This window comes from Panulirus ornatus, chromosome 30 (assembly GCF_036320965.1).
Source record: "Panulirus ornatus isolate Po-2019 chromosome 30, ASM3632096v1, whole genome shotgun sequence".
Taxonomy (NCBI): Eukaryota; Metazoa; Arthropoda; class Malacostraca; order Decapoda; family Palinuridae; genus Panulirus; species Panulirus ornatus.
In genome coordinates, this window is record NC_092253.1 from 4,294,364 (window position 1) to 4,321,385 (window position 27,022).

Consider the following 27,022-nt stretch of genomic DNA (forward strand, 5'->3'; position numbering starts at 1 on the left):
GTGGGTGAGGTGGTATAGAGCTGAGGTTGACGGAGACAAGAGTATATACACAAGCGGGTCAGGGTAACAGACAGGTCACCCTCACACCACACAAGCCTCTTCGCGTCTTCCCGTTGTCGTAAGTATGTGTAGCCATAGCATTGCATTTGACGTAGGATGCGTTTGAGCGGTTAGGCCCCGAGCATGAAGTCTTTTGCATATATATGCTAGACAACCTTGGCCCCTAGTCATTCTACAGACGTGTGAGGACATACATATACCTGGCGCCCATTACTCGACAGGGGGTCTGTGATGGGCCCATCAAAGAGGAGACAGAGTTCGATTTCTCGAGGTTAGGACAGGGGTCTTATGAAGACAAGAGAGAGGATTCTGTGAGTCTGGTAAGGTAAGATTACAGACTGCATTGTCGGAAGTCCGTTCGCAGCCGAGACTCAAGTCATGATTCCCAGTTTAGATAATTCCATAGGGCAGAGTTCAGATTGTGATGACACAATTAAGGGAGAACTACCGATTAACCTAAGTTGCCATTATCCTGTGAAAGCTGAAAGCTGTTATGAAGGCTGTATATCCTGTACATATGTGCAGATTAAGGTCGAAGAAGATATTATTTTTAATCGTTTTATCTTAGTTTTTGTATGTATGTTTTGGTCAAGCATATTGTCATTAGATTTGGTTTAGATTTTGTGTCTGTTCCCATCCCCTCTTCACTGAGCAAGGCAAGGAACTAAATGGTCATCTTGGGAGATTCAGTCGTGTTGTGCCGTCTGTCTGCTGTACTGAGCTGACTTGTTCGTATTACATAAATTTTTTTGTCTTTGCTTCAGGTGCTCAGTCGTATTGTGTCCAATTGTGTCGAACTGTCTGTTGTGTTCTATTGTGTTATGTCTCCTCTTTTTCCTCTCCTCTCTTCTCTCTCTCTTGTTCTCCTCTCCTGACTTCGTCTTCCATCCCTCTCCTTCATTCTCATTCCACTCCTTCTTCCATCTCCCTAACTTCCTCTTCCACGCTTCCATATCTTCTCCATCTCTCTGCATCCTCTTCCCTTCTTCTATATCCCCACCTCCTTTGTTCTCCAAACCATTTTCCATCTCTCTCTCTCTCTCTCTCTCTCTCTCTCTCTCTCTCTGCCTCCCCTTTCTCCCCAACCTCTATCTCCCTCCCCCCCTGCCACCTACTCCCTGGCTGGCACCAATCAGGTAAGTGGCTCCCCAGCAAAAGGTTCGTCTGCGACAACTCACATTTGGGTTCTGATCCTCTCCCATGGCTGTCTCGCCACCGAAGATTGCATATCTATGCCGGGTCCTCCTCTTTTTTTTTTTCTTAAAAAAAAACCCAACCCCCTGCTGTGCTCCACAAACCCCCTTTCAGGAATATTATTTCATACTATGCCCCATGTTGCTACATATAAAAATCCCCAATGCGATCCTTTCTGGAATGGGTATTACGCCGATAAATTTCGGGGATAATGTAAAAATCCCTCTCCGGAGTGGGAGTGGCCATACATTAGCTCTGAACACCGTGAAGAAGGCTTGGATGCCTTGCAGCCAGGCAAGCACACGCTCTTCTGTTTTCCATGACAATAGACGCCCAGTAAAAGGAGCTGACAGCTCAAGTACTTATAAACTTGAGGCACTGGTAAATAAAACTCGATTTTTACAAGAACTTTCACAACAAAGAAATCGTATGAAGGAGCTATGGACCATTTTATTGAGGAAGTGGTGATTGAGAGACTGTCTTTTTTTCGTTTTTTGTTGAGGGTCAGGGTTCGAAGCGGTGGCTAAGCGAAGGAGAGGGAAAAGGTCGAGTGGTGAAACAAGAATGTTTATTGATCTAGAATATGATCTTGTTCTCAAAAGGGAAAAGATCTCGGGTGACGTGAATGTGCACACATACAGACATACATGACACATTCATATGCACGCCTACAAAGAATTATCATTTATATAATTTTCATTATAATTACTACAATTATCATTATTACCATTATTATCACAGAGCCCCAGGACCCCCTTTCTCTGGAGAGATTCTTGTGGTTTCAAGACTGCGCTACTCCCAGTAGCAGGGGAATGATGGATAACTTAGAAATAGGAGGTTCGTCGACGAGACTGTACTCCTATTCCTCAACAGACGATGATACCTTACCAAAGGTGACTTTTCACTCGCGGCGCAACCACAAGTAGGAGGAATCCGGTAACACACACACACACACACACACACAGACACACACACACGACTCCGCTACTACGGCCTGTGATCTTTACAGCCTAACCTCAGACCATTTTTCGAACCTTGAACAAAAAGGCGTGAAATTTGCAAATCCCTTTTATGCCAGGCCGTAAAGCTTTGGGGTTAGGTGAGGGGTGTGGGTGGGGTGGGGGTTGGTGTCTGCTCTGCGGCCCCCCAAGCCTACCACTGGTGGCTCCCTCCCTTACCCCAGGGGCTCAGTACTGACCAGAGGTGATCACAGCCCATCATGGCAGATACGTGATGGCTGGTTGGCTTGGCTGGTGTTCTTCACACGATCTGAATTGGCTTTTCCTTCATGAGGTGTCATTGTTGCCATTGCATCTCTCTCTCTCTCTCTCTCTCTCTCTCTCTCTCTCTCTCTCTCTCTCTCTCTCTCTCTCCCCTGGTTGCCATGGGTTTTGTCCTATTTTCAGAATAATCAACTTGTGTCATTTGAGTCTTTTGGGTTGCCACTGATCTTGCGTTGCCATGGTTTTGCGTGATAGGGTGTGTCATCTGTTGCCATGGCACTCTCCCAGTTTGCCACTGGGGGTGTTTGCTTCAAATACGAAGACGAAACAGCAAATCTAGTTCGTCGATTCTTGCTTCTATAGGAAGCTACGGAGGTTGAAATAGTTCCCCCACCCGCAACAAAGAATGTCTCAAAGGCTAGGAAAAATGGCTTCGCTGCATTTCTTTGAATGCGAGAAAGACACAGACGACGGCGGGGAGAGAAAGGAGACAGTACACCAGTGGGTTGACACTTTATTGTGTCCAGATGTATAGTGACTGGACATAACGTGTCTAAGACCCAGTGGGCCACCCTAGCAGAGTCATACGATAACCCCATCGAGCCAAAGTCGAAGTGACGTCTCATTCTCCCCAGTTTCAGTCGTTCCTTTGATATTTACTTCGGTTTTCACTTTTACGAGTGAGGGGGTCGGACTCCAGGAAGCCTTCGACAAAGCCCATGAAATCACAAACACCATAGCTGTCTCGTCAGGCAATATTAAAGATAAAATATTCCGGCCTTTTATTGGGTTTCTATTTTCTTCGATTTCTCCGAGGTTTCCCCCCCATTTTCGTTGCGTCGTAAAATTTTCCGAAGAAGATGGAAGAAAGGCAAGGAGTGTGGGCCGTTGGCTTTATATATATATATATATATATATATATATATATATATATATATATATATATATATATATATAAACTCCTTATTCCTTTGGCTGTTACAGTGGACAAGGTGAAGGGGGGAAGGGCATGCGGGCTCGCCATACTGAGTTTTGATTTTTTGAAAATACTCTCTCATCATTATTTTCATTATACTCGACGTCATAATCATCATTATCAGTATGATTATCAGTCATTTTTCAGCACTTTAATCATCCTGAATAATCATCATTTCAGGTGCAGAATCATTTGTACCTATTCAGTTCTTTTCTATTTTCCTAATCACCAAACTTGCTACTATCATCATTATTACCATTTTCATTCTCTCCCTCTTTTTTCCTCCCTTCGTAAACCCCAACGACCATCCTTGTTATCCATCTATCCATCATTGTCTCAAGTATCAACATTATCACCTTTATCACCATAACTTATTTTACAACCATGAAACATCATCAAACCAGTGACAGTGTAGTTAACACTTATCTTTTTTTCACAGTGTGGGTGTTTGTTTCTGGGGACATTTCATTCGACAGTCGACATTCTCAGTACAACCGTTAATGCTTTTTCTTAACAGTTATCATCATAATCTCATTCCCAATCATCATCATTGGTCCTTCGTGCTCCTCTTTGGCGTCCAACACACGAAATCTGCATATCCCCTTGTTCGATATAGCCTAGTGCCGATGGTAAGACGGAATCTTTAGTTTTATTAATCTTAATGTACTTATTTCCACCCGCTAACAGCTCTGTGGTTATCTATCTCTTTGTCTTTATTACCAGCGTCTGATTCTTCGTGTGACCTAGGCCACAGATCATACCATCCCCTCGCCAATACTCTCCTTCAACCATTCGCTTCCTAAATATTTTCCCATTCCCTGTGCGCTACACGTCGCCCATACCCTCCAGCACTTCTCTTCCTCCTCCTCCTCCTCCTCCCCCTCCCACCCTATCATCCCAAGTTTTATAGTGTGCAAAACACGGCTAAAACACGCCACTTGCCGCCCTTTCCCTTCGCCTTAACTTTTTTGGCGAAAGAAAAATGGCTTGAGAGTGGGCTTAAATTACAGCCGGTAGATCTGGAGTTTCCCGTTTTCACCCTAGAGCCTCTTGCCCGAACTGCCAACCCCCTGCAGGGGAGGAGCCTTTTAGGCATCCAGTCTGAGGCGACAGGTATTGCAATCACTAAAGGCAGCAGCGATAGAAAGGCCCCATTAAATGGCTCCTGTGGGTCAGTATGGCCCTGAGAAATAGACCTCAGTAAAGGGCCCAAGTAGGCTACTAAGATCCTGAGAAATACACCTCAGTAAATGGCCCAGGTGGGTCTGTAATCCTCCAGGAGGAGGAGGTGAGCATCACGCCACAAATTAACATTTCATGATGGTCGCCCCCAGGAGGCTGGAGCCCTGGACGCGACGGGTTAGCTGTGGGCTGACTACTGCCTCTCGCCTACTGCTCGAAGCCTCTCGCCACGTACTGTTTAGTGCCACCTCTCCCTCCCTGGTAGTGTCACCTTTCCCACTCTACCAGTGCCACCTTTTCCCTCCTGGTAGTGCCACCTCTCCCCACTGTGGTTAGCGCCACCTTTCCTTCCCTATAGTGCCACTTCTTCCTACATGGTAGTGCCACCTCTCCCTCTTCCAGTGCCATCACTCCCCATCCTGGTAGTGCCACCCTTCCCTCCTTATAGTGCCACCTCTCATTCCTGGCTCATCTCCTCGGAGGCCTAGCCAGCCAGCTAAGTGGGAGCCACCGTAAACCCATTCATAAGGACACATATGAGCAGTCAGGCAACAATAGATAAAAAAAAAAAAAATTTACTTTTTCTCTTACACTTTCCCCTCCTTTTTCCTCCTTGCCTTTTTTTTTCCCCCCCCTCCCTTCCCCCTCACACATTACCCTTTACCCCTCATTCAACACGACCCAAGCTCCCATTACTCTACCACCCCCCCTCCCCGCCCCCGCCCCCCCTTCGGTGTATAGGTTGAACGATTCCAACAACAGTGATTATTTATGCATTAATTTCTTGGTTTATGGACAAAGTTGTGCGCTTCTGGCTGTTAGCTGGGCAGGACGTGTGTCACTGGTGGTCCGGGAATAACCATCACCCATGTCCTATGGTCAAAACTTTTGCATAAAGTTTCGAAACTTTTTAGAAGGGTTGAAGCTTCTGACGTTGTGATATGAGAGAACTTTAGGTAAAATGCTTTTTTATTTTCTTCTTTTTTAAGGTGGGGTTTGGGAATGATGGTGATCTGAAAAGCTCTGGTCAGTTAATCTCCGAAGCTAATCTCTGTTACGGAAGGAACAGAATTGTGAGACATTGTGAGACAGGTTAAATATGTTTTGTAGGAAAATGAAATCATTCATAAGAGACAAAAAAAAACTTGCATATGTAAAACTGTTGATGATAGTCTATGAATATATAGAAAAACTCTCTCTCTCTCTCTCTCTCTCTCTCTCTCTCTCTCTCTCTTCCAAAGCCTTCAGTCAACTCCAGTCCCAAAGTATTTGGTAAAAGACTCTCTCCCAGAGTCTTCGGATTTTAAACACAGGTTAACTCTATGGCCAACCGCTACTATCATTGACACGAGACGAGAAATTCATATATCAGAATACCCGCCCACAGCTGCCATGGCAACGAAGGTTTACCGTGGCAACAAGGAAATTCAGAGGTGGAAGGAGGGTTGAGGGGTGGGTTGGTGAGGGGAGGGGAGGAGGAGGGTGGGAGGTTAGAGGAATGGTTGTAGGTGGACGTGAGAGGCAGGGAGACGGGGGCTGGATTAGGAGATATGGGACTAGGGAGAGTGGGAGGTGCTGGTGAAGAAGCCGATTATGAAAGTCTTCGTTATTAGGAAGATGAGGCTGTGAGGAGATTCTCGTGTTAAAGCAAATGAGGTAAGAATATAAAAGAGTCTTCACTCTGGGACATGTTTCCTCAATGTATAATGAGTCTTTTTTTTCTATCTTGTCTTATCATCTGGGTCGCTTATATACACGCGTTGATCCAACCGTCTCTCTCTCTCTCTCTCTCTTGCTTCTTTCACTGCATTGTGTATGTGCATGTCTTCCAATGCGTGTCTATCCCCTTTATGTAGTCGCATCTTTGAACCTGTCCAAGTAAGTATCTTTTGTCTTTCTGTTTGTCTTGTCTGTGTCGCGTCTCTATGTCTGTTTCCCTTCTGTGTCGTAGGAGGGTGTCTGTCTGTGCAGAACAGACTGTATCTTATCTTCTGATCGTATTCTCTGATCAATTATCAAGCGCTTGGGTAAATTCTCATACAGTCTTTAACAAATGATTGCAGTTTATTTACAGGTGAGATTACAAATTTCATGAGTATTTCTTAGATATATAGCATTCTAAATTGATACTATCGCCATAGCTACAGGTGATCACATTCTATATCTTTAACTATTTTCTATCTTTATCTGAGCAACTCCTACAAGTATCTGAGAGCAAACTTGAGGTCAAGAGAGAAGAAAGATAATAAGAATCAATAAGGTCGGTCGACACATGCCCCTGACTGTTATTGTTCAGCCTAGAGATGCTGCCTATCAACTCCAGGACTCTGGGGAGAGGTTGGCATGCCTCTCTGGGGGAGGTGTGGTTAGCTTGGGTAGGGTGAGGAGTGGCAGTGGGGTTGACCGATGATGGTAGAAGTTAAGGATGCTAGTACGAGGTTAAGGGTGCTCTTGAGTGAGGGAAGAGGTTCTGACATGGGTTAGGGAGCGCTGCCAGGGATCGGGTTAAGGTGGTGTTGCTGGGAGTTAAGGGAGTGTTGCTGGGAGTTGATGGTTGATGCTGAGGATTAAAGGGTTATGGTAAGAGTAAGGGTTGCTGCTAAGGGTTTTAGGAGTTAAAGTAGTACTGGTGAGGGTTAAGAGTTAGTAGTTTAGGTTACGAGGTACTGATAAGACTTTAATGGTGTTGTTAGGTTATAAAGGAGGAGGAGAGGGGAAGGAAAGAGGGGGACTTGCTCGAGGCAACTGCATTAGATGAATAGGATGTACAGGATATACAGTAATCAAAATACTGTTAGAGTTACCACACAATACATAACTCGTGTATTCTATCTCTTATAATCAATCTCCTTTCTTTCTTATTTATCTTTTCAACCTTTCTTCTGTCTTCCTTCTTCCTCTTTCCTCTCCTTTCGTTTCGGTACTTCGTGAGGCTTATTAAGTTTCCCTGTTTATTCCTGCTAGCTACGGTCCTCAGATCAACACATATATATTAAACTTCCAACGGGAATTCAAGTCAAAAGACCCGAAAGTTTGCAACACCAAAAAAAAAAAAGGAAGCCTCAATATCCATCAGAGACAAAACAAGGCAAGTCGGCTATAGTGTTGCTCTCTTGAGTTTCATAACTGAAACACAGCGACCTGCTTGGGAGAGAGAGAGAGAGAGAGAGAGAGAGAGAGAGCCAGCCAGCCAGCCAGCCAACCCGCAGAAAAGTTGCCGTGTATATGTTTGTTTCACTGCAAAACAAAAAGCCACTCACTCACCCGAGCTCTGTGTCATTAGGCTTTTATTTCTTGGCAAACAATAGTTGAGAAGTTAGTAGCCAGACGTCGGAGTTGGCTGTGGACGGGAGAGACCTGGAAAAACACACACACACACACACACACACACACACACACACACACACACACATCACTCCATTCCACAAATGTGAATATACAAGAAATTGTTCACGAAAAAACAAGAGTATAATTTTGGGAGATTTCGTAGATAAAGAGGCACAGAACTTATGTTTGTTATCTTCCTATCTAAAGAGTATAACGGTGAAATATATCTAATTATGACATATGATGGTATGATGAACAAATATACATAAAATAGATTCATAGACATGCAGGTCAGTAGCATCTTTCTACCTCGGTCATTAGGTGTCAAAGACATGTTCTTGGCTTATAGAAGTTAAGGATGGCTTGTAGTGATATACCTACCAAATACGTGATATCATACATGGTAGTTGTATAAGTATAGTTGCTGCAGCATACAAGCTAGAGGTATGATGGAAGTATAACCAAGGTATCATATCTAAAACCTAAAGATAGATACGTACAAGACAAGCCAGTAGTATACTAGAAATGTCATATCTTTATGAATCATATTGTGTACACTGAAGGTATACCCAAAGCATACTTCTTTCACTATACCCACAAGATCGGGTGGGAAGTATACTGAATACGGTATGGAGGAGATGGGTCTCTTGTTGGCCAGACCTGTCGAACCCCATCACACCGGAGGATTTCGCGAATGAAGACTTTTGTACTATTTGTATATACAGTCGTTCCTCGCTCTTACGATGGTCGTGTATCTATGTACAGTTGCTCCCCGTTATCCGTTCGGTTAGCGGAGGAACTGCCAGAATAAACTAATGGGTCGCCGTCCCCCCTCGACGACATGTTGCTCAGTATAAGACGATAGTAGGACAAATGGACGGACGATTATCGCTCTCCTCGTCCAGTCGTTTACGGTGTAACAACGACAATATAGACGAATAGATCATAAGTCGTTAAAAGTTGAACGACAAAAAAAAAAGATCAACAGGGCTATACCTCTCCTCGTCCCCCATCCTACCCGTCGTTCATACAGTATGTCGCTGACAGCAGGGAGGCCGGATCCCTTCGCTCCCCGGCGACCAGTCGTTTAGGACAGTCTGGCAGCGACAGTCACTTAAAGGCGGTGGAAGTTATTGGATAGCGAGTCGTTCTGGCTAAACCAGGGAGCTGAAGGAAGGGATGGTGGGAGAGAGAGAGAGAGAGAGAGAGAGAGAGAGAGAGAGAGAGAGAGAGGAAACGAGGGGAGAGGGGAGATAATGTAAGGAGTTAAGAGGGTAAAAGTCCTGGAGAGAAAAATGGGAGAAGGGTAATGAGTAAATGAGGAAGAAAGCGAAAAGATGACGAAGAAAATGGGGAATAAAGAAAGTGTGGGGATTGTTGAAAATGGAGGGGAAGGGGAAAAAGAGAAAATTTAAGTCGAATCTATAACTATAATAATCATAATAGTCTTCGCACGTAAGATCTGCAATCTTCTCCATAACTCAAGTACTTTCATACAATCAAACCTTCGTAAATCACACCGTCGCTGTCTGTACCACACACGTAAATGATAGTGATAAACCTATTAGCTCAGGTAATGCCTCCATTATATCACCATATACCAGGTGTACATTCATCACTACTAAGCCCATTATCATACAGCCTATTTATCATCCAATATAATCCCCCCCTCCACCTCCCTGTGTCCAAATTATATACACACCTCTATCACTTAAGCCATGAACACGTTACGTGTACTTGAGTGAGTTATACGCCCATCACAACCCCGTATATGAGGTTCTCCACCTCCCCCCTAAGCCATTATGTTTTCGCTAGGACTCGCTAGCCCGCCGTCGATCAGCACTCAAAAAAAAAAAAAAGAGATAATCATTGTGAGGCAGACGGGAGATAAGTGTCTTAAGTGTGTGTGTGTGTGTGTGTGTGTGTGCCCCCCTTGCCTGGCGGGTGCTCTGGTAGACGCGTGTGTCTACCAGAGCCTCGTATATTACCCTTCTCGGCTTATGGGCGTTTCCTTAACGATGCATCCAGGCCTGAGCAGCAGCCTGGCTGGGAGTAGCAGTAAAGACGATATGATCTCCGGGAACTCTTCCTTGTCACTGGCAGAGCAGCAGTAGCAGTAGTAGCAGTAGCAGTAGCAGTAGTAGCAGTAGTAGCAGTAGTAGGAAGAGCACAGCAGCAGCATCGGTGGCAGTAATAACAATGACAAACGTTCACATCCTTATCTCTCTCTCTCTCTCTCTCTCTCTCTCTCTCTCTCTCTCTCTCTCTCTCTCTCTCTCTCTCTGCCCCGCCTCCTGTCCATCTTCCTCCATTATCCTCAGAGAGAGAGAGAGAGAGAGAGAGAGAGAGAGAGAGGAAAACAGAAATCCCCGGAGTTGTAAACGATCCTGGACAGCGTTGCTTCACTACCATTTCGCATTGCAAGGGCTTCCCTCTCCACTACCTCTACCCGCAACCGACCAACCCATCCTCCCTTCCTTTTCCATTAACCCTTCTCAGAACACCACCACTGATTAGGCCTACATCAGCTTTTACGGCTTCTGGGCGCGCCACATGACCCCCCCCCCCCCCCTGGTGTCTTGATCGGGGAAAAAGAGAGAGGAAAAAAAGTGTGAGAAAGAGATATCTTCTATCTGTCAGGCCGTCTGTGGTCTGGCCCTTTGAGGTCTGCCCTGGTTTAACAACAATACTCGACCCGAGGAGGAGGTCTAGCTTAGGTTCCCTCACCCACAGCTGGAGGTGGCGGTGGGCTAAGCAATGCCAGTGGCCGGAGTGCATCGTATCAATGAGCCATTTAGATCTAAATGGCCATTCTACAGCAATTTAAATTCAAATGGTTATTCTATAGCCATTATTCTAGCCTCAGATTTGCAAAGGCAAAAAAAAAAATAAGAAAAAACATTGATTCTAATATGATTCGTGTTAAGCATCTAGTTGTTAAAAGATGCCACGAGATATTGGGGTTTTTTTTTCTTTGCAAAATACAATTTGGCCACCATTGTAGAATCTATCTAGGATCTCTGCCTTATAGCTCCAAGGCTTATTGACTTGGCTACAGTTTTCTTTTTCCAAAAAATCCTTACGAGGAAGTCAAGTATGGAACAAAATCCTCAAAGAGAACGGAGAGGAAAAAGATAGAAAGATTAAGTTGTGGTGCTGGATGGTGGTTCGTTCCTGTAGCTTTCCACAGTGTCCAGCCTGCACGTTGCATGAGGTTGTAGGCCCAACCTGGTGGTCTGTGACGTGGGTGAGAGATGGCGTAGGGTGGGGGGGCTTCTTCTTCAGAAGGTCAGGCATGGGGGTGAGGGATCTTCAGGAGGCCGAGGAGGTGTTGTTAGTGGTACCAGTAATAAAGGTAGACATGTAACGGTAGCTACGGCTAGCAAGAGATGAAGGATAAAGGACGGAGCTTGTAAAGACATACTCTCTCTCTCTCTCTCTCTCTCTCTTTTCTCTCTCTCTCTCTCTTTCTTTGATCCGCCGGCCCCGACGTCACTGGTGCACAGGTCTCAAGACATTAATCAAATTAGAAGCATCAGCCAGACGTGTGCGACAAGTCCAAGCCTTTAGTTGGGAAGGACATTCGCAGACAGCTCACGAGAGCTGTGGCCGAAATGATACCTGTAGAAGAGGGAGAAGGAAATGGTGAATATGAAAGCAGATACTTGAAACATACGTTATAATCTCGAGAATAAATCTTGTTTCCGAACATTTTTAAGTACGTCATATTTTCACTTCAATAAGACGACTTTTGACATTTCAAATGTCAACTTTGACCAAAGAGGAGCAAAATTTATTCTGCAAAAAGATTGATGTCAGACCCCAGGTTTGAATAGCAACTTTAGTAAAGGAGGGACGAAATTGGGTCTGTAAGACGTCAGGGACGAAATTGGGTCTGTATGACGTCAGGGACGAAATTGGGTCTGTATGAAGTCGGGGATGAGATTGGTTCTGTAAGTAATCAGGGGCTGTAACTAGCCAGGGACGAAATTCGTTCTGTAAGAAATTATGGACGAAACTGGCTCCGCAAAAAGTCGGGGACTAAATTTGGTCTGTAAGAAGCCATGTCCGAAATTGGCTCCGCAAAAAGTCGGGGACTAAATTTGGTCTGTAAGAAGCCATGTCCGAAATTGGGTCTGTAAAAAGTCAGGGACGAAATTGGGTCTGCAAGAATTCAGACTCCGAGTTATGATCTTTGCCTTGCTTCATCGTGGGTGCTGCTCTGCATTACCAGGATGATTCGCCTCCATAAGCTGGAGAGATAGGGGGAACAACAGGCCAGGCTTCTGGCTAAGAGAATGGCAGGGAACATTTTACTGCAGGAGACTGTTGATGTGTGAGGCTCTAATGGGAATTCCTCAGATGCCAGACCTTATTATCATCATCCCCATCTTCTTCCTCTTCCTTCTCCTCCTCCTCCTCCTCCTGTTTCTCCTCCTCCTGTTCTTTTGGGAGTTCTTGGATTTTCTTTCTCTCTTCTATGTCTTTCTGTCTGTTTTATATAAAAAAAAGAAGTCTCTCTCTCTCTCTCTCTCTCTCTCTCTCTCTCTCTCTCTCTCTCTCGTAAAACCTCTTTTTTTCTTTCACCTGTAATGAACACATTCGTTGGATATTATCAAGTCATTAGTAAATTCTGTTACAAATATGATATGATATATATATATATATATATATATATATATATATATATATATATATATATATATATATATATATACTATTGCATGGCAAAGCATATTTCAGATGTAACAACCTCATCACTTAGCACAGCATGGGTTCTCTGGCTTGCCTTGAAACTTCTGTGAACCTGCCTTCACACACACAGGGCAAACAAAAATATCCCCCACGTCTATTTAGACTTAATGTTCTGTAATTCTAGCCACTGGCGAACGGGTAAGTGTAATCACACCAACGTCATGACTGTAATTGACAATTAGGCAGTTTATTTAGAAGAAATTGAACCCACCCACACACAAACACATACACACACGGGCGAGAAATCGAATGGATTGGTGAATCATCCCTTCTCTTCTGGTCACTGGGTGTTGCCAGAGGTAATCAACCTCCAATCCTTCTCATCTACCTTCAAACCCTTCACATCTACCCCTGAAACCTCCGTATCTACCCCCGAAACCTCATATCTACCCCCGAACCCTCCATATCTGCCCTAACCCTCCACATCTACCCCCGAACCCTCCACATCTAACCCCCCAACCCTTCACATCTACCCCCGACCCTCCACTCACGATGTGTGACATATCTGACAAACTTAGTATTAACCAGACCACTTGACCTCGAGTTCCGTCTCCAGTGGAGCTCTTCGCCAACACGTAGGAGTGATCATCTGCTGGTGCATGCCAACAGCCAGCCCATTCATCCCTCCTGTCCTGAGGTAAATTACCTTAACCTTGCAGCCCACGCGCGAGGGAAGAAAAAAAAAAATGATGGTAGCTACTTAGTTCAACACACTCGCCGCCAGGGTGTGTGTGTGTGTGTGTGTGTGTGTGTGTGAGGACAAGAGAAGATTTATGTACAGAATCCTGCCATAAATCTAGGCTTGAGTACTGTGTGTGGCCTGCGTGTCGAGTTGGTGCAAGGGAAGCCTTGGAGGGGGTCCGACAGTTGACCATAACAAAGAGATTTACTAGAGTTACCCCTTATCACATCGTCGAGTCGGGGGGATTGGGGGTGAGGGTGGCACGTGTTCATTCCTTCGTTATTTTTTACGTTCATTGATGAACCTGAGACAAAGCGAACGGAGGGAATCGTACACCGCTCTTTGAAGTAAAGTACACACGGCGGAGAGAGAGACTTGCGTGGAGAGATTAATGATGAGGTATAGCATTTTGCTCCAATTTACGCACGGGTAAGTTTATGAATCTGCAGTACTTGTGAGATAACAGGGAAAGTAATGACTTGAGTGAAAACGAATGATTCGTACTGGGTACATTTCTATTACTTCCCACTACTTCTCCTTTATCTTCATCTTCCTTCTTCTTTATTCCTCTCGTTCTCATCTTCCGCATTCTCCATTTCCTTAATCTTACATTTCCTCCGTCATCAATATATTTCATCATCTTCAACTTCTCAAGCTGCTTTACGTTTCCACATGAACTCCTCCTAACCTATCCTTCATTCCATACAGGACCAAGCCTTGTCCATACTTCGAGACGAGAGTTTGCTACAGCGAAGTTGAAGGAGCGCTTGCGTCTCAAGGGTCCGCATTTTACGATCCAGGAGACCACGAGTCACCCAGCAAGACCAGGTAAGTACGAGCGGTAGGTACCAACCAACACCCACTCCACTCCTTTACCTTCCTGTGCCTTTACAACGGCTACATCGCGGTCAACGCCCACGATAAAGATACCGACTGAGTGACTTGACTACCTTTTTAAAAAAGTTCCTCTCGCTGGCGAATACGAAACGGAGCGACTACGCTGGTTTAAAGAGACGATAACTCACGTAACTCATAAGAGGGTTTTCATTGCTTACAGTGATGCAATAACATATGACACCCTTCGTTCACCTCTTCCACAACTCCTGACTCGACCACTGAGCTAGACTGGAGGACTATCCATGGAGGTAAGTCGTGGCATCAACGCCTTCAGGAGCCACTAGACTTCACCCTACCATCGAGGGAACCTCGAAGACTTACCACAAGTCTGATGAACCTCACATCCAAAATGGTTCCGTAGCTACTGACAGAGAGCTAAACAGGGTCACGTAACACACCACACCCCACCTCTCTCGAGCATATCCTCCTTCTTGTTTTACAGTGTATGTTCGTGTGACCGCAAGGGGAACATGACCACCGCTAGTATGTCACCGGGCCGCAAAGGTGACTCACCGCAAAGGACCTCGTTTGCGGCCGTTGGGGAGGGGGGGGGGGGGGAAGCTGCGGACCAGTCGAACAGCCAAAAGAGACGCCCCACCCGTCCGTACCCACCAAGGGTAAAAGCCTCTCAGTACCCAACCCAGACCACGAATTCCGTCCGTTTTTTTTTTTTCCTCGACTTTGTGTGTGAGTTGATGAGTTACTGGTCAGGACAGACATTTGACCTGGCATTAAGCTTTCTTTATTAGCCACTTGGAGAGTTGTTCTTGTGTATATATATATATATATATATATATATATATATATATATATATATATATATATATATATTCTAAGGTTGTTGTCTGAGGCTTTTGATGATATCGAGACTGGATGTCCTTCCTTCCTACCTTCTTCAGTTCGGATCATCTTCCTTTTATTTTCATTCTTTTGTACTTGTGTTAATTAGGATTAGCATTATCACTAATATGATAAAGACTTATAATTGTTGCTGTCTTGTATGTTTATCATAATCATTGATATCGTTCTTAGTATAACCATCATCATTATCATCGTATCATTTATAATTATTATTGTTTATAGTTGTCATCATTATCAGTCGTGAGGAGTAAAGAGAATAAATGAAATATTTAGAAGCATAACGACTCTGCGTTCGATGAAGAAGCACTTTGATTTCACTGGTGTATCTTTCATTTTCACAATACATCAACACCTCCTGCTGAGTTAGCGCCATCTTTATATTTAGCACGAAACTTTATGAACTAGACATAGGTTAGAATAGCTGATAAAATGTAAATAATCTTTTTATTAATCCACCTTTTTCATGATTAATCTCGAAATCGGAATGATCAATATTTGCTGTGAAGGAGGTGTTTGATTTTCAAAGACTCTAGTGTATTTAACAGTTTTCATAACTTTAATGTCTCCAGAACCTGTTCAGATGTTGTTCAAGCTTTAACAGCTTACTCATGTAGGGAGTGCCGAAACAGCTTATCTTATCCGAACACCAGGGAGCCGAGGGAACAAGCTGTTAAACTCTCTTAAACTCTCCTCCCTCCTCTTCCCTTCCCCTCTACATTCATATACACAGCTAATCTCCACCTCCTTTTTCCCTTCCTTGTGTCTCGTCTTCCTTCTCCTTCCCTCCTTCGTCAGTATTCATCCTCCTCTTACCCCATCTCTCTCTCTCTCTCTCTCTCTCTCTCTCTCTCTCTCTCTCTCTCTCTCTCTCTCTCTCTCTCTCTCTCCACCGCCACTGGTCCCGCGTCAGTAGGGGTCCTCCTCAGAAGGGGGTGTCTCGGGTGAGCCACGGGACCTGTCGGAGGCCAGGCTCTCGTGCGACTCTTCCAGTTCCTCTCTTCTCCTCGACTGTAAACAACCCTGCCCCCCCTGATCCTTCCCACCTAACTTTGGACACCTCGCAAGCCACAGGCAGGGGAGTCCATGGAGAGCGAGGGAAGAATGCTGGCACAGGGGCGTTTTTCGACACTTGGGGGACGTTTTAGGACTCCGAGGGAGGATTGTTGGAGGTTTTTAGAGGGGTGAGGAGAAGGTGTTGTGGCGGTTCAGTAGGTGTAGGGAGAGGCGTAAAGAGGTTTATGAGGGTAAGAAGAGGTAAGGGAGGGTATATTCTGCTCGCTAGTATGGGACGTTCTTCCTCAAGGTTTGTATAGCAATGAGGGGAGATGAATCTTGAGCTCTACCTGAGACTTTGGAGAGGCTTTGGCTTCTGAAGAACTGTTGGTGGGAGGGCTTGGAGCTTCAAGAAATGAAGAGGAACTTTAAGTTTTTAAGAAACGAAAGATATAGCTTTGTGCTCTTAAGAATTATATGGAAGTTATGGGATCTTTTGATGACTTATAGGAACTTTATTCTTCTTCAGATTCGTAAGATAATTGTGTGTTCTAAAGAAGCTAAGGAGAGCCTCATCCCACCACAGTCAGAAGGTGAGGGCATAAAATCTATTTAGTAGAACTTGAAGAAATGTTACGTCTTAGTCTAGCTGGAGACGTTAGAGACGTCTTTTTTAAAAGGTATAGTAAGGAAAGTCAGTCTCTGACGAGACATCTTCGAGCGAAGCTGGTTTAAACTGATAAGAGATAAATAAGTGTGAGGATAAATTTCAGAATCTTGTGAGCCGAAGAGGAGCAAAAGTTTGAAGAGAACTGTGACGGGAATTTTAAAGCTGGTTAAGAATACTTGGGAGAAGATTGAGGTTCAGAGAGAGCCGTGGGGGCTCTTGGGTTCTCCAAGAGGCCGTGGAAGAGGTTTATAGAGCATTATGGGGCGATGGATTGGTTCCAGTTCTCAACACCAGTGAAGGAGGATTGAAGTCTTTTTAAGTTTTTGAAAAAGCGATTGAGTACATCTTAGGTTTTTAGAGAGACAGGTCAGGTAGTCTAGGTACGGTGAGGAACTGTGAGTGCATTGTAAAACAAAGGGTATAATGGGAAATATAGGGTAGAGGGTATACGTTTCTGAAGGTTGTGAGGGATAAATCAAACTGTTAGAAGTACGTGGGGATTATAGAAGTGTGGAGGGGAGGAAGTTAGGAGGTGAGGTGTGGGAGAGAGGGATTAAAGATAGTGAAAGGGACGAAGAGAGAGTATGAACCACTTGGAAAATTCATGATAAGGTTTTAGATAATGATGGTAAGCAGTGGACGACAATTTTTACCACTTTAATAAAGAAAAGTACATTTAATGAGACCTAAAAGAGAGAATTAAAGTACCAGGAGAAAGTACGAAGAGTCCAAGCAAATCCATTTAGATAAAAGTAATTTGGAATTAAGATAAAGTTTAATGGGATTTTTAGATAGTTTGGTGACATTTCATAAAACCCGCCAAAAAAAGTGGAAGACATTTCAATTTTTGAGTACAGTGAATTGTTAAATTCAATCTGGAGGTTATGTAGGATGAATTCGGCTGGATTACAAGAGGGTGAGGCCTGGGTAACCCCGGATTCCATGATGGGATTTACGTAGGATTTAAGGGACCTTTCTTACCCTACCGTGTGTTAATCGGTTCATTTGTAAGACGCAGTGGAATTTGTGCTGTGCTGGAATTATAACAGACCAGTAGGCACATCTTCTCTCCATCCGTCTATCTATGTTTATCTATCTTTCTACCTATCTATCTATTCCTCTATCTACCTTTATTTACTGAAGCATCCGTGCATATTTTCCTTCAGATATGAAACGCGCACGAAAGAAAAGACAGAAAGGCAGAGCAGCTGAGGAAGATGTACCAAACATGATTCTAAAAAAACTCCTCCACAATTTATGATATATACGTCATTAGTTCCCGAAACAAACAACATCTCCGACAAGTATCTGAATATTTTCATAAATTACATCAATTATCAAACTCATTATCTATCGTAAAGACCCCTGACACTCCCCCCTCCTATGATAACACTTTTATTATGTTAAATACTTTGGTGAATATTTTCTGTATAATGTACAATGGCCTCTCCACTATAGATATTATCTCTGCAATAGCTATCATTGTTATCACAAGTATCACAGTAACTACAGAGTATTACAACAAATTATCTTGCCACAGTTACCACAGTTACCAAATATATCATAATCACAACACTTGTATCCGTTACAATTCCAGTTATCACATCTAAGGCCATTACTACAACCACCACAATCAAAATAACAGCAAACATAACTGCTGTTACCATAACTTAGTTACTACAACCACCACAATCACTTCAACTACCACAACCACCACAGTTACTACGACTACCACAATTCCCTGACAACAGGTAATACAGACTGTGGAACTTCCATTGTCCCTTTCCCTTCTTGAAATCATATCTAACTTTGCTATCTCATTCCGGGGTCTCTCTCATCTCTCCCATCTCCATCTCTCCCCACACATTCGCTCCCTATCCCCTCCTATCCTCCAATCAGGATAGGATCGATCTGTTAAATTCACCTATTCATCTTATCGTCTCAGTTGATTTAGATTCTTAAACTGGCATTATCTATCACCATAGATGGTGGTGATGATGATAGTGATGATGGTGATGATGATAGTGATGATGGTATCGATGATGATAGTGATGATGATGATGTTGGCGATGATGATGGTGATAGTGATGATGGTGGTGATGATGATAGTCATGATGATGATGATGATGATGATACGGTGATGTTGGCTGGTGATGGTGATGCTATTTATGGTGACGATGATTTAAATGGTAGTCATGATGTTGGTGATGTTGAAAGCAATGGGGATGATGATGGTCATAATTAAGGCAATAATGAAGATAACAATGAATAAATGAGAATGATTGGCGATGCACAAGTGACGTGTGAAGATGTGAGAAATGGTGGTCACATGGCGATGATAATAGTGAAGATAAAGATGATGAAGACAAGACGGAAAAGGGTTGATAGTGCACCAGTGGCATATACAGATAAGAAATGATGAATGATAAAGACAATGAAAATAGACATATATCGAGAAAGCGCAAGAGATCGAGAGAGTGACTTATGTATATGGGATATGATGACAGAGATGAAGATTGTGAAGATGAATGCGAGGGAAGAGATGCAAAGATAAAGGAACCGAAAAAATTGTCCCTCCAGAGAAAGATGATGTAGATAGAGGACAGGAAAGATACAGGTGATGAGGAAGATGCTGGGAATATCCCCGAAGATTCATGAAGACTCCATGTACAGGAGAAAAATATTTGGCTCCAGCTGTGGTTTCAAGATGGGGGGGAGTGGAGGATAGGCAGGTGGTAAGAGAACAAGGACCCCTCACCATGTGTCTAGTTATGTGAACGTTATCTAGGGTGATTAATGACAATAATGATAACGATTTATAGTAATTATGATAAGAATGAAAACTACACGATAACTCGATAGAATTATGGAAAAAAAAGGAAGCGAAGGAGAGAGAGAGAAGAGATAGAGAGAGAGAGAAGAGATAGAGAGAGAGAGAGACTGTGTGTGTGTGTGTGTGTGTGTGTGTGTGTGTGTGTACCGTCGTGCTCAAGGATTGCGTACCTTCATGCCCAAGAATCGTGTTCAGTGGGGGCTACAGATGGCCAATTCCTTCATCCATAAGTTTATTGGGAAGTTGTGGTATAAGATTTACACAACAATACATACATACACATACACCTTTAATCTTGTAAATAATTTCACCAACTCGAGCTCGAGAGTCGAACCTAGGTTACCGAGAAAAGCAAGCGGACACCCGGTAGCATAACATGGGTCCAATTCTCTCAAGTACGCAATGGTAGATGACTTACATGCAAACCTCTTCATCACTTCGGTCTGACCTGTTGCATCGTCATACCTGACCCACTGTGCAAGTCTGCACGGCAGTGCTATAGACTCCTCCACAGAATCATAACAAAAGACAAACGTTTGATAATTGACGAGGGAGAATTACCGGTGCCGACATCCACGAGGGAGGTTATTAGGTTTCGAACCTAAAAGATCACTTGATGAAATCTTGGAGAGGAGGAGGATCTACCTCGAGAACCCAAACTTAAATACCTGTCGAAGATCAGGTGACAATCAGGGTGACACACACACACACACACACACACACACACACACACGCGCCCATCAGCAAGTGGACACTAATCTCCCTGTCGGTTTGAATATGCCTGTCAGAGCAGCAGAACCTCAGAAGGGAAAAGGAAAAATTGCCTCAGAAATTGCTCTTTTGTCTTGCTAGATACATCAGTGACATGGTCATCAGAAAGACTTGTACTGAACCTGACCGATGAATCACATCATATGTAAATATGACGCAAAGCTGATGGACGTACCTGGGCTATTGTTCAACGTTCGGGGAAAACTTTAGGGTCATCCATCCTATTTTCTTTGTAAAATTTTTGAAGACCAGGAATTTCGTCAAACAGGCCATCCAGAGTACGACTCCCTGTCCTGTGTGTGTGTGTGTGTGTGTGTGTGTGTCTATATCAAGGGCGTTCCAATGGTTGAGTCCCAGTTCACCTTTCGAGGAATAGAAAAAGAAGCACTGCAAGAACTGGTAAATTCATACCATAAGCAACTACTGACGGAACAAATGAGAAAGGGCCCAAGAAGTACAGCGGTTGGAGCAGGCATTATTTTCCTAATGTACTTTGGGTCATTCCTCTACCGCCCTCACGTAAACAGGAGACGGAAGGACTGAACAGTTTACTCACTTATAGAGGCTGGAATATTGGAACGTTCCTCCCTCGCCATATCCCCGCAGAATCAAGAAGCGCCAGGTTCGTCTTTTGCGTTTGAGGCTTTGTGAGAGTTCAGGGGCTCCTGTTCAGCTCTTGTCGTTTTGGAACCATCTTTCTCAATGTTCGATTTCCTTATTTGACGTAAAAGCCATACCCAACTTGGAAATCAAAATCAAAATTAAAATGCATATGAGATTCACCTGTCTGGTCATCTTCTTGGTGCTTGCGGTGATGGTGGGCTGGGTGCCCGTGCTGCTGTACGTGGCCAACCCCTACCTGCTGGCCGAGCAGGAGAGGCTGGTCGCTTTCCTTCAGCACCGGCACGTCGAGACCCGCTCCGTGTACATCCCTCTCCTAGGACGACTCGAACCAGAGCCCTTGTCCTTGCAGATAAAGATCCCCACGACAAACAACACCCTCCTGACATCCTACTACGCCTACGTTAACATCCTCAACCTGCGTGAGGAGGAAGCTAGGCCAGTGGTCGAACTCCCATACTTCCAGCGCCTTCATGAGATCTTACGCTGGCGCCTTTCAACCGGGGTGCATATCCCTCGCGCGGAGGAGGTTCGCGAATACTTCAGAGGGCTGGTGAACTCCATACGAGCGGCGGTCCACCGCCTCTCAACCAGGGTGCGTATCCCTGACGTGGAGGCGGTCCGTGGATACTTCAGATCGCTGGTGAACTCCATACGGGTGGCGGTCCACCGCCTCTCAACCAGGGTGTGTCTCCCTGACGTGGAGGCGGTCCGTGGATACTTCAGATCGCTGGTGAACTCCATACGGGTGGCGGTCCACCGCCTCTCAACCAGGGTGTGTCTCCCTGACGTGGAGGTGGTCCGTGGGTACTTCAGATCGCTGGTGAACTACTTCACACGAGAGGTGGTTACTGGCCCCGTAGAGCAGGTCGCCCCCGTAGGACAAGTTGACCCCGTGAAGGTAAAAGCTCGTAAGGATGAGGAGGATGAGGAGGTTTACGTTGAGGTTGAGGAGGAAGGTTCTGCTGAGGTGGAGGTATCTGAGGTTACTACGGTGGAGGAACCTGAGGTGGAGGATAAGGAACCTGAGGTGAAGGAAACGGAGCCTGAGGTGGAGTATTCTGTGCTTGAGGCATGGCTGATGGGCATGACCTTCCCATATGTATGATTTTATCTTTCTCTATTACTACCCTTTCATTATCATCCTTCCTCTCTCGTAACTCCATCACATTTTAAGACCCGTTCCACCTAGCTAACCCCCTCCTCCTTCCATTTTCAACCCCCATTATATAACCCTACTACACTTGTAATCAACCACCCACCCCTCCAACTCTCACTCTTTCTCTTTCTTTCCACCGACTCGAACCGACGAGCGCCAGGACGACGCTGAAGGAACCGTACACGCCACTATATCTCGCAGACGTCTGGAAGCAGAACACTCTCTCTCTCTCTCTCTCTCGCATGCAAGACTTACTCCGCCCCTTTGTTATTATACCCTTCGACCTCTACCTGGAGAGATACGAGACAACTCCTCTCCCTTTTGTGCCACAGTACTGACCGTAGGACATCACAAGGGCCCCGCCCCCCTCTAACACAGAGACCACAATGGTATTCGACACAGGGAAAAGGAGTCTTTGAGACAGGGAGGACCCCCAACTAATACCCAGAAGGACGTCAGTACTCCGTCTCTCACCTGAACATGATTTTACACCTAACAAGGGGACTTCGATTTGTGGAGCTTCCATCTCATGGACTTTCTCTACTCTCGCACAACTTTTCAGTCTTGGACTTGCTCTCAGTCACCCACAGTTTCATCTATTCCTTAGTTGTTTGTTTTAGGTTTGATATTCACTGCATTCTCAATGTAGATTTACGTTTGTATATCTTTTCTAACAAGTTTTTCATCTTTTTAATGCTTAATGTCATATTGTAGCCCCTGACACGTGTGTCACTGCATCTCGCATGGAGCTGATCATTATTGGCGTTGCCAGACTGGTTTAAAACTTAATTGTTATGATCAAGTTACGCATTACTCATCTCTCCTCCGTGTTGGCCCAATCTATGGCCTCTAACCTCTCGCTGAAACTGTTTATTGATTCACCCCTTCTCGATCATATTTCTGTGCTGCTTTAAATGCGGTCTATATGTATTTGCGCGTGTGCGCCTGGAATAACAATCCTCTTGTCTTTACCTTTACCGGGCATCTCTCTCGGAGTCCTTCGGCGGCCGCTTGGGGCCCGTCTTGTTTCTACCGGGAGACACCGCCCCTCCCAAGCGAGTCCCTCAAGATGCCCCCTTGTTGTGGATAAGGATATCCTACTGTTTGCCCAACCCCCACCTACTCCACCCAGGCTTGAGTAGGACTGTCGGATCCTTCAGGTAAATGTGATCTTTACCTTCCCCCCACCAACCCAACCCCCTCCTCCTCTCATCCCCTCTCCACCGAAGTGGTCACTAAACAGGACTTTCTGCCGTTGAGGATACTGTAATCCTGGCTAATGCTTGTCTCCTTTTGTCTCTGGGGAGGGAGTCCTACCACGTCCCTCGTTCATATAGGAATCGTCCTCCTCCCGCAGACATCCAGTTGTCACCCTAAATGACAGGGGGACTTAAGGGCTATAATCACAGGGCCGATTCCCACGCACTATCCACCCTCCGCGGGTGGATGGAATATTTCTCCTTTTATTTTGGTTACGAAAGAGGCTGCGGACGCGGAAAATCGGCCCAGTTTATTCTTGAGCCGAGAGCGGTCAAGAACAGACACACACACACACACACACAGAGCAGCTCTTCCATGGCCTCCTTAACCAAAGGAGAAAAGGAGGAAGAAACTAATGTAGGTAGGAAGGTTGAGTCGCTTATTAGGAAGTGGGAGGGATGGTAGACAAGGAAGGGGAGGTGGACATGGGAGGGAAGGCGTGTGGACATGGGAGGGAAGGCGTGTGGACATGGGAGGGAAGGCGAATATAGACTCTCCTGTTGACCCCCCTTTCCCCCTTTGCCCATCCCGTTCACGCGAGCCTGCAACGACAAGAGAGAGAAATCAGACTAATTTAGGCTTCGGGTGAGTCTACGGTGCACGCTTACCCGTACTGTGAGGGGCGGCGGGGCACATAAGAACACAAATTGCATAGAAAAAAAATAATTTAGCTGGGGAGAGTGGGCCACCTCAACGATTGAATTACATTACGTTTTAAGGGAATTACTTTTTTTCTGACAACGACTGGGCAACAACAGTGGAATTATATGACACATGTTGTGAATGTATTGTTGACTGTGTAGCCTCGGTGCTAAAGTTTCAGAATAACAACAAACTGATGGCTGGGAGGGAGGAACTTGAAGCTACACAAGTTTCCCTTCTACTTCCCAGAGGTTCGCACCGATCACGGTAAAGAATGAATAAGGTTTTCTTTGATAATTTGAGATATCTATATCCTTTCAACTGCCGATATTAAGAGAGAGTCAGAATCATAGAGCTTCGCATGACAACATGAAATGCAGCAGCCATGTTAGTGTATTATTGTGATTGCATGATAGTGTGTGTTATTCGATGGCTTAGACCCGCTGTAAATCATCACCTAAGCAGTAAAATATTCTCTTCAACATCACGCCATTTCAATACATATTTTTCGCTTTCTTTATAATTTGTTGTGTAATCACTTTTTAGATGGCTGACGTGAAGAAAATGTAAATCTCTTATGCGCACGCGCGGTGGTGACGGTTAGGTACTTGTGTCATTCGGGCTTCGTCCTTCGTCTGTATGTGTGTTGTATACGTGTGTGTATATGTGCGTTGGACAGATCACCTACCGTATCAGTGACGACGCTCGGATTCGAATCAATCGTACGTAAGCTTGAATTCATTCACCTCTACGATTTCTATTGATAAAAAGATCGAAGCTTCATAGTCCAGTTCGAGCCAGTTCGACCACCTCAGTACATATATCAACAACTCCGTGGCCTGTGCGTGTTCACCCTGACCCTGCATGACCTAATTCATTTTAAAGGATGTCTTTAGTCAGTCACTTTACTTGTATGATGTATTCATACGATGTAGGATGTATATGTATGAGGTACTTCTCAAGAGGTGGGTGATGTACTCGAACCCTCCCCTGGTGAAGCCTGTGGTCTGACTCGAAACCACCGAACCACACAGGCAAGCAGTGAGTTATCTCTGCAAGTGTGTTATAGTTAATTCCTTCATTTCTATACGTACTTCAGCCATAGTTTCCTACTTTATCTGTCGAATTCTACTCTCGGTTAATGCCATTCTTATAGAAATCTTTTTTCGAATTAATAAAGAAGATACTACGAATGACCAATAAAAGAAAGTTATTGTATCTATAGCATAGATATAAACAGAACATAGAATAAACAATAATTCTACTCTGATTGAGGTTAGGGTAATCGTCGTAACCCGAGTGGATTTAACAAAACTGAATTCACTCGAAGGAGGGGAATGCAACTTCTAAACGTCTGTATCACATAACTCCTAAAAGGGAACGAGGTATTGGCGTATCGACGCCTATTAACGTCTCATTCGTGGTCACTTATCATTACTTTATCACCTACTTAAGCTGTGGCTTATGGCATTTAAGTACTCGACTCCTGTGAATGATGCGACGCGGTGGAGGAAGGCACGGCGTTCCCCCTCAAAATGGGGGATTTTAACCTCTTCTTGCTCCTTTTTCCACTGGTGAAAGAGACTTTTGGGGGTGAGAGAGAGAGAGAGAGAGAGAGAGAGAGAGAGAGAGAGAGAGAGAGAGGAGTACGTATGCTGGGCAAAGTGATCAACAAACTCTCTCACACGGGGAGGTAGGTGGTGGTCCTCCTCTCGCTGCACTTTATGATGTGGAGTGTGGCTTCCTACACCAACGCCACCAGCGGGAGGAGGAGGAAGAAGGAAGGGTCAGTGGGGCTTGCATTGAGGTGGCGACAAGCGCGGTAGTGGAGGAGGAGGAGGAGAAGGAGGAAGAGGAGTAAGAGGAGGAGAAGGGGGAAAAGGAGTAAGAGAAAAAGACAGAAACCATCAATTCCATCACCAAAGGGGAAAGTTTCCATCTTCCTCCCTATCTCTATCAATATTTAACCCATTTTTTCCCTACATTCTGTCTACCTCTCCCAGCTTCCCATCCTTCCCTGTTCTCTCTCTCTCCCTCTCTCTCTCTCTCTCTCTCTCTCTCTCTCTCCTTCCCCCACTCCATCTCCCTCTCTCCTCTGCAACTCCCTCTCCCCTTTAAACCATGTGTGAGCACCGAGGACGGCACAAAACACAGTGTCTACTGCTGGTTTGCATTGTTTGCGTGGTGCCTTGACGAATTGCCCACTGCAGTTTATTCAAGACTGGTATTCAGTTTATTCATAGCTGGAGTAATTTATTCTTAACTGGTACAAATTCTCTTTACAAATGTTTTATAAATCGTACACGTTTGTGATTGCTTTCTTTTCACATTCACTTGCATAAATATTTTATTCACAATTTGTTCATGTTCTGTTTTTCTTTGTAGCCATTTGACAATTTATTCAAACTTGGTGCAGCATATTGACAGATGTATTTGAATATATTCGTAAAGTAAATTATTTCTATATAGCAGAAGGTCTTCATAATTGGTTTACAATCTATTACCATTCAGTATCAATTATTTGTCTCACAATTAATTGCCAATTAGTTTTGATCATTTTTTTTCACAATTGGTCCATTCAAATTGTCATTTTTTCTCCTTTATAAATCTTGTATTGTGGTATGAGTCTGATTGTATAAGTTGTTCCACATCTTGGTATTTCTTAATGTCTCGTTATTCACTCAGTCTCTCATCAACTGTTCCAACTCATTCGTCGACCCATCAACTCCAGTATTCAATCCTAATCAAATCACCACTAAAGTTTTCAATCTTGTTACATCTTCCAGACACTCGCTTGGATCCACAGTCACTCCTGTGCCGAACTATAAGCGCCCTAGCCACTCACTGCAGCAGTCTTCAGATGGTAACTCTCGCCCCTCATCCTCGAGGACACAGGCACCTCACAACCCGAATTGG

At 44.6% G+C, this 27,022-nt stretch overlaps 1 protein-coding gene and 1 long non-coding RNA gene across 2 annotated transcripts; both read left to right on the forward strand.

The window, feature by feature from the left end:
* LOC139758555 (uncharacterized) lies at positions 1–27,022 on the forward strand. Its single transcript, XR_011714864.1, has 3 exons — positions 1–118; positions 14,108–14,227; positions 26,893–27,022. It is a non-coding gene; the product is annotated as an uncharacterized lncRNA (long non-coding RNA).
* Positions 21,161–22,169, forward strand: LOC139758334 (uncharacterized). Its single transcript, XM_071679617.1, has 2 exons — positions 21,161–21,661; positions 21,752–22,169. The coding sequence occupies exons 1-2, from the start codon at positions 21,191–21,193 to the stop codon at positions 22,151–22,153; spliced, it is 873 nt and encodes a 290-aa protein (XP_071535718.1). The 5' UTR covers positions 21,161–21,190; the 3' UTR covers positions 22,154–22,169.

What these genes read in the sequence shown, in the direction of transcription:
- LOC139758334 (XM_071679617.1), top strand. Translation starts at nt 21,191, where the DNA reads ATGCATATGAGATTCACCTGTCTGGTCATCTTCTTGGTGCTTGCGGTG. An exon ending in TGCGTATCCCTGACGTGGAG is followed by an intron (nt 21,662 to 21,751) that starts GCGGTCCGTGGA and finishes CCTGACGTGGAG; the next exon opens with GCGGTCCGTGGATACTTCAG.